Source organism: Polypterus senegalus, chromosome 15 (genome assembly GCF_016835505.1).
Source record: "Polypterus senegalus isolate Bchr_013 chromosome 15, ASM1683550v1, whole genome shotgun sequence".
Classification (NCBI taxonomy): Eukaryota; Metazoa; Chordata; class Cladistia; order Polypteriformes; family Polypteridae; genus Polypterus; species Polypterus senegalus.
In genome coordinates, this window is record NC_053168.1 from 106,064,131 (window position 1) to 106,072,813 (window position 8,683).

At 40.6% G+C, this 8,683-nt stretch overlaps 1 protein-coding gene across 1 annotated transcript in view; it reads right to left on the bottom strand.

Annotated features, from left to right (window-relative positions):
- Positions 1-7,920, bottom strand: part of LOC120516078 (antimicrobial peptide NK-lysin-like) — a 22,262-nt gene extending 14,342 nt beyond the window's left edge. Inside the window, exons 1-4 of the mRNA XM_039737535.1 lie at positions 7,844-7,920; positions 4,766-4,869; positions 3,667-3,759; positions 2,305-2,511 (exon numbers count right to left, since the gene is read on the bottom strand). Coding sequence (XP_039593469.1) covers positions 2,332-2,511; positions 3,667-3,759; positions 4,766-4,869; positions 7,844-7,895 — 429 coding nt within the window. The 5' untranslated portion in view covers positions 7,896-7,920 and the 3' untranslated portion in view covers positions 2,305-2,331. The remainder of the gene's footprint in view (positions 1-2,304; positions 2,512-3,666; positions 3,760-4,765; positions 4,870-7,843) is intronic.
- Positions 7,921-8,683: the final 763 nt, after the last annotated feature.

Sequence of the window (8,683 nt, forward strand, 5' to 3'; positions counted from 1 at the left end):
GTTTGATGCATGGAAGTGATCACTCGTACTGCGTTCAGTAAGTTCTCGTGAGCTGCTATCTTGTGTGATGTTGCGATGTCTACGGCTTAATTTAATGTTATCTAAGACCCGGTACTTAAAAGTTTCTGGCTGCACTCCGGTTGTAATATGACGAAGCTGTGCAAGCTCACTTTTGAGAATGCAAGTATAGTTGTCCAGGAGAAAAGCAATCTTGCCTGAAATCAATGGCATCGTTTTGTAGGGTCTGTCCCTGAGACTTATTACTTGTCAGCGCAGCTGAACCTTACTGGAAATTGGAGGTATCTGAATTGAAATTGGAGATTAGAGGGTATAAAGGGGGCGCAAGGAATACATTGAGTGTGGAGAAACTCTAGAGACAGCGTGTGTATTAACTTGTGGATTTTTCTGTGAGTATTTGGTGGCAGTCTGATGAAGTTGCTTGAAGACGCGTTAGCATGAGCTCAGCTCAGAGCGAAATGAGGTAAATGGGAGGGAGATGATGACGCGTGACTCCCCCCCGCGTTAACTGTCAATCCCCCACAAACACAGTCTCTCGGAATTTGCATAAGCACACCCCTTCACCTGCAATTTTAACTTAGTTACAAAGTGATCAAAACTCTCGTTTATATCCTGCGTCCTCTCATTAAACTTGTATCCCGCATTACCCGTGGGCATGAGAAACACCAGCGGCACCCTGTCTATGAACTTAATTTAAAGTTTAGGTTTACACCTTGCTTTCCGAGGTAGCAGCACTCATTAATATGGTAGTATATGTCACTCGCTCGCTTCTTATTGTTTCGCTGCCTTCTCAATTATGTAATGCATGTTTTCTTCAGCGCGTTTTGGAGGTCTTCCTGGTTTTCTACGCACTGCATTGACAGTCAGTTCACGTGATTACGTGGGAGGCGTGATGATGTCACACGAAACTCCGCCCCCCACGGAACTGGCTGAACTCCATTACAGTAAATGAGAAAAAACCTTCCAGTTATGACCATTACGCGTAGAATTTCGAAATGAAACCTGCCCAACTTTTGTAAGGAAGCTGTAAGGAATGAGCCTGCCAAATTTCAGCCTTCTACCTACACGGGAAGTTGGAGAATTAGTGATGAGTCAGTCAGTCAGTCAGTCAGTATAGATATATACTGTATATAGACTAGATAGTAGATTCCTACTGGCGTACATGAACAGTACATTCCTGACAAATTTCAGCATTTTAGCTAAATGGTAAATAGTGTTTTTGTTGTTGGGTGGGTGGGTGAGTCAGTCAAGGTTACATTACATATATGATATATACATATATATATTGACCCACTGGAAGAAGCAGCAGTGGAGATAATGAAGTCAAAACTGAGTGCCATTATGAACAACGCTGCACATCCTCTCTCTGGCACACTAACACTGAGGACTTTAAGTCAATGAATTATTCAGCAGAAACACAAGTAGAGCTTAGGTGGAAATATGCCTTTATCATGTCTCACTGCAGCTGTGACTGCCCTTTATTCTTTAGCCAAGTTGGAAACTTCCTTTCTTTTTAGTAATTCTGCATTGTATTTGTTTGTTAAAATATCTGTTTATTTGTTTCTTTATTGAGATTCTACAAAAAGCCAAATTTCCCCCCTTGAGACAAATAAAGCACTAGCTTGTCTAGTCTGATAAACCCGCCTTTATCTTTCTGTATGTCATCAATGTAATATCCACCAAAGAAATGATGCACCAAGGCAGCTGGTGAGTTTTGAGGCTGTGCTGTAAGTATTTTATATCATTTAAAACTAACTGACTGCTCATTAGTCTTTTCTTTCTTTGTGTCTATAGCACAAGATATTATACTGAAAAGTTATCGGATTTTTCAATGCTGCTTAAAGTAGTAGCTAACATACTGTATATATCAGGCCGCTGTTTTGTGTTTGTTTTAGTCGTCTGTTCTTGGGGAGAACATCTGAACTACATTGTAATATGATAAATTAAGACTTTTTTTTATATATAAATGTGACCATTTGTACTGATCTTGTAGTCAGCTTGTCCATATGATTTGTTGGGTGCAATCTTTGACACATACTAATGTAAATGAAGGCCAATATGTCCTGACATCACAGATTTTTCTAATGCTGATAGCCAACACTCACACATTTCATGAGGCTAACAACCAGGTAGTCACAAGTACTCGACCCAAAGCAAGACTCTGTGTTCAGTAGATACCAAGTCAGGGTAAATGTTTTAGTGAACTGGAGTCTGAACATTAAACTGACATGTCTGTGCAGATTTCTATATATTTGGCTACAAAAGAAAAAAAACAGAAAGACAAACCTGAGATGTCCCAGCTATGCCTTCTTCCTAGCGATAAAAGGTCTTTGCAGCACAAAAGCTCATGGTTTGGCAGATGACTTTTGGATTATCGTTGGCAATGATCTCATCGACTAGTCGGCCCAGGAAATTTGAGATAATATTCCTGCAGACTGAACGGAACACAGGCAGTCGGTCACAAACCGTGTGGAGAATGCGAATGACCCCATCCTGAAAATTAAAAGAAGGACACCGCAACACATGGTGATTTAGTCAGTCAGTCATTATCCAACCCACTATATCCTAACAAAGGGTCACGGGGTCTGCTGGAGCCAATCCCAGCCAGCACAGGGTGCAAGGCAGGAACAAACGCCACACCCACAGCACACACTAGGGACAATTTAGATCGCCAATGCACCTAACCCGCATGTCTTTGGACTGTGGGAGGAAACTGGAGCACCTGGTGGAAACCCACGCACGGAGAGAACATGCAAACTTCACGCAGGGAGGACCCGGGAAGTGAACCCAGGTCACCTAACTGCGAGGCAGCAGCACTACCACTGTGCCACCGTGCCGCCCCATGGTGATTGAATAAGGTGTCAATGAGTGGGACTAGGACAGGTGTTTCCATAATGTACTGTGTCCCTGTAGGTCTGACCACAGAATAACATTTCAAAAGCCTCTTGTCTTTTTCAAGGTAACTGGATATTAAGATCCTGTCCTTGACAACTTTAGGATCATGACAGGACATGGCACCATAAAGACGATTAGCAGGTCTGGGGTTCAAACCCTTGATCTGTGAGGCAGGCAACAGAACCAACCAGGGCATCACTGTATTGCCAACACTTGTAAATAATTCCATCCATTTTCAAAGCCTACTCAATGCCCTGTGGCATTCCAGGAGGCAACATTGGATTCCATTCCATTTAGGGATTGCACTGACTGTGCAGGATGGCATCAGTTTTGAAAAGAAATGTAATTAGGAGAAAGTTAAAAGTGTAATCTAGCCACGGTCAACTAGCAAGAGAAGAAGAATTTAGAAAACAAAGTCAGTGAGCAAAACCAAAATCATAGTCTGGAAGTATAATAAGAGAGTTGAAAACCAGCATATGCATATAAACTGAGCCAAAAGATGTGGTCAAAAAAATAGAAAGCATTCCATAACCATCAGTGAAAATGATGCCCACAAAGAAATGCAAGAGACTTTTTGATTGACTCCACATGAAGCAGGGCATGTACAACGCTGACCGGCTCGGTAATGATGTCAGACGCTGCCCACTTCCAGCATGAACCCAATGACGCTGGCAGCAGCTGAACACATTTTTAAATCGAGATGGAGAAAATAAAACGGGTCAAATCATAAAGAGCTCCTTTGAGTGCACTTACCTTCGCGGTTCCTGGAGGGACTAATGCTTTCACTTTCCCAACAACATATGTGCATATTCTGCACATTATGAAGTTCGGAGAGGTCACGTTCACCTGTAACACAAACACGCCAGTCAGTTCTTGGATATTTTTGTTGTTCTGACAGCACTTAATAAACATTCATAACCCTCCAGTGTTTATTCATTGCATATCAAATGGAAACAAGTGTTCTGTTCATTTTATGAAGTGGCCTTTATCGGCGTATGACTGAAGTAGCCCTGTTAGTTATGAGACAACTACACACCAGGCTTATTAAAATCACCAATCTATCAGTCATGGGAGGAAAATAAAGTCTTTGACCCCTGGAGGAAACCAACCTACACAAACATGAGAAGACAAATTGGTCATCAGGATGAGTTCCAAGTGATGTGAGGCAGCAAAACAACCCATCACATCAACAAGTCGCCGATAGGTTTTCTTTCACACTGTATGCCATGTTGTTTTGTTGTATGTAGGTTGGAGCTAAATGCACTGATGCATTGATAACTAAAAGTGGAATTCATAACTGAGTCAGTTAGAGAGGTAACACGTTTGAGCTTGAAGGTTCAAGTTTATTTTTTAACCTGAAAGGAAATGGCTGACCTTGCTGCTCTTTGTATTTTAGTCCATCAAAAAACAGCACAGTATAACACCATTAAAGTTGATCGATACGTCTGTGTGTCGCAAGGGTTTGCAGTTTATTCCAGCAACATGGGTACAAGTCATAAATCTGGTCTGGATGGGACACCATTTCAGCACAGTGTCCAATCACAGATAAGCACAACATTTTTGGAGTTGTGTGAGGCTAAGCTAAGGCAGCTGGAGGAAAACTCACGCAGAAGTGGGCAAACATGAAAACTCTGTGTGGAGAATGATGAAACGAGAGAGTAGAGCAAAGGACAACAATCATGCGCAGGGTCATTCCATCAAAAATGTTACGCTCGTAGACGTGTAAAATCTATTCATATTTCTTTAAAAATGGAGGTGAAACAGTACAATGACTTCTCACATAGTCAACAGAAACAGGAGCTGAGCAAACATCACTATCATTTTAGAAAACATTCAAAACGTCAGCACTCACCTTAGTCACATCACTGCAGACGGACAAGACCAGCTCTTCATAAAACTCATTTTCATCGATGCTGATTTCATTCGCGAGTCTATCAGAGTGCACTTTAAGAGACACTACAAGAAAAGACGTTGGTCTGTTATTGCTTGCAAAAAATCTTAACAAATAAACTGATTACTTTAATCCAGAGGAGAGAATACTTTACAACGAGTAGATCTCCTGAACCCTTCAATTCCGAATTGTAATAATGTCGTTTGCCCCTGTGAAATTCCCTGTGTATTTACAAACCCACCATTAAACCAACACACAGTATGCAAACGTGGTGTACATTTAATTACATATGCATAACAGTTATAAAAAAATTCCTCAAGTAAGAGTTCTGTGCAAAACTGGATGCATTATGCATCAATAGATCCATTATCTTTCTTCTCTTCTTCTTCTTTTTTTTTTACAACAGAGTATTCTTGACTATTCTTCATTTATAATTGACGTGTATCAATGTGTGAAGGTTATATAAATGTATCCACAATAAGTCATCACCTTGTGTAACATGCAACGGAATATTCCGTTTAGTTTTACGTTCCACACTTCCCATTCACAAGGCGCCGTATGCCTTGGCAGAGGTTCACCACACCACGGTTGGGTTTTGCCATCCCCAACATGATAGGTTTACTGAAACTATGATTGTCCTGACAATAACTGCATTACCGATTTTGAAACTGAACTGTTGCAATTTTTGACTCTCCGTTATCGTTGCAAAGTGCCGTTTGGGAATGGAACGCTCCAGAAGTGTCAAGGTAAGGCCCAAGCTTGACCAGCTGACAGTGGTTCTCAAACTCAGTCCTGCAGATTTTGTTTTTAATTGGGCTCCTTACCTTATTAAACAAGCTGTTACTGTTCTATTGTCCATGTCTTTAGGTGAAAGTAGAAATTACAGAAGTCACTCAGTCATTTTCTAACCCACTCAGTCATGAGCAGGGTCACAGGAGCCTATCCCAGGCTACATGGCAGGAACAAACCTTGGACAGGACGCCAGTCAATCACAGGGCAAACGCACAAAAACACCTCAAGCGATTCAGTATCGCCAATCCACCTAACCCACATGTCTTTGGAGCACCCAGAAGACTCCCATGCAGACACGGGGAGGACACGCATGAAGGGAGGACCTCCTTACTGGGAGACGGCAGCGCCACCACTGCACCATCGTGCCACCCTAATTACAAGTATAAGTTTGGTAAACTTTTATCAGAATGTACCAAGCATTTATGTCAGTTTTATGAAGATAATTTAGCGTCATTTTTAGTTCATCATGATTTTTATTCTGCTTTTCCAGATGTTCTGGTTATTTAACCCATTGCTTACTAAAGAGCATGTTGGTGAGTCTGATGCTGAAGTAATTTCAGCCTTTTAGTGTCTTTTGCCCGGGTATCTGCTCCGCTTCTTGTTAATTATCATTATTAGATTACAACTAAGGGCTCAAACTACCCAGAAAAAGGCAAAGCAATAGGAAACAAGAAAAGAGAGAGTTAAATATAGAAACATATAAACATTTCTAAATGTCTCATGGATAAAGAAATCATATTACTGTGCTTTCTTGAATTCAGAATTAGAGAAGAGGAAAAAGAGCAGCTAATGAAATGAGGTCATTTAGAGGTAAAATGACTGGTTGGAACAAAAACCTGCAGCCACTTGGGAGTCCACAGCACTAAAGTTGAGATCCACTGGACTAGAAGTACTGAAGAGTGGCGACGTGCTGTAGGTTGATGAGACATGCAAGTAAAAGTCTCATTGCGCTCTGTACAAGTGACAATAAAAGTAATAAAGTACAGTGATGAATAAAGCAAATGAAGTTTACTTGGTATACCCATTGGCATGCATACTGTATGAGTTTAGGCACCAACCTCCTATAACACTGAATTGGATAAATGGATGCTATTTGGAAATAATAGAAGTATATGAGGATTATTCTTACGTGCAACTTACAGATTCCTGAATTTTATTGCATAAGGTTTTAATTCAACTTGTGTGTTTTCTCTTTGAGGTACATGTTGGCCGGTCACATTATTTAAATTGGAGCAGCTCAAAGACCATCGTGATGAGTAGCAGTGGACACTCTACTGACAAAACACAAGACATCCATTTACCTCCAATGAAGTCAGCCTCCACACACTGACCTGCTTACGTTTACATCTGTGTTTCATTATTTGGCCGATATCTTTATCCAAAGTAACTTACAACATTTATGATACAATTGGTTCCATGCAGACCCCGTGACCCTGTGCTAGGATATAGCAGGTTGGACAATGACTGACTAACTGGTTCCATTTCTTTTGGCTTTCCAATGGGTGGACAGGCAGGCCAAGTGACTTGGTTAGGGTCACACAGTGCCAGTAGTGGGATCTGAACCCACAATCTCAGGGTTTAAAGTCCAAAGCCTTAACCAGTAATTATGTCCACTAACATTTCAATCAAATATGAATAAGCCAGTTATTATTTATAACATATGCAAAAATAAAATACATATGAAAGGAGCAAGTTTACATTATAAATGGGGATGTTTCATATTTGTTATTGCTGTATGTATATTATTCTTTGCAGATACATTCATAATGCCTTTTCAGCTGCCCTCATTCTTTCATTCATATTCAGAAACTACTTATTATAATATAAGTGTGGGGTCTATCCTGACAACATCAGGCACACGGTTTGGTTCTTATTGAACGGGTGTTTGTCAGTTACAGGGAATTCTGAGTTATGTCTGAACGATTTGAGGCTGTCCAGTCTAACTGCACGTCTCACTATGTTGTCAAATCTAGAATACACAGAAATACAGAAAAATGGGGGAAACAGGCAAACATCACATAGACAAGGACCACATTAGCAAATTAAGTCAAATCTCTAGAACTCTGAGGCAGCAACAGTGAACAATACAGGTAAGCCAAGACAAAGCCACCTGTAAAAATAGATTTTCTTTAAAAAAAGGATTAAGAAGACCACCCTGCCTTGGCTCATTTCATTGTGTTTTTTCAATTGGAAAGACAAGCACTTCAAGCAACAGATGAAGCAGATCAAATCAAATGAAATACTTACCTGATGGAGTCAGGAGCATGGCAAACAACGCAATGTAAATCATCATCATCATCGTCACTGTTCAGTTTGGAAGTGCTTCGAGCGCAGCAACTCCAGCTCAGTTGGAAAGCCTTTTATGCTCGAGCAGTGACCACAGAGATTTACAATATTCATGAAGTAGCTGAATGGATGAAGAAATAAAGGAATCCTATCACCCACAAGATGAATCAGTTTGGTCAAAGGCGTCATGACCGTAACAATTCACACATTCATCATGGTCATCGCATATCTGCTTTTTTGCACGTTGTCTGTATTTTCTCATTGAAACTAATGAATTCAGAAAATGCAATCCTAGGCTCTGCACGCAAAATGTTTGTCTAAAAGTTACATTTTTAGATATGTTGTTGTAAAAGAATTCAGCCATTGAGGAGATTTTCTTTGACTTAGTTCATACATCAGGAATGAGAGAGTGGTGATTGCGACACAACTGGCAATTTCTTCACTCTGTAGTTTTTCATATTGTGTCTTTATTTTGTAGAGGGTTTCCCAGAATGATTTGGAGGCACATAATAATGCTGTGTTATCTTATTGCTGTCATAGGGGCAGGTGGAATGGCACGCTCAGGGTCCATCATAAGTAAGAAATTGAATGTGTCTGAACTGGATTTAGCTGAAGATAGAGTCACCCAAGTGCTACTCATATGGCATCCCAGCAGCTCGGTATTCTTGGTTGAGGAGGGCGATCTTCTTTTTTGGTCTCTGCTAGATGCTGATGCTAGGATCCTAGATTTGCCAACTTTATATATTTAATCTCTGTGTTGATTACTGTACAAGTTCAAAGTCTCAGTGAATAACATCAGCA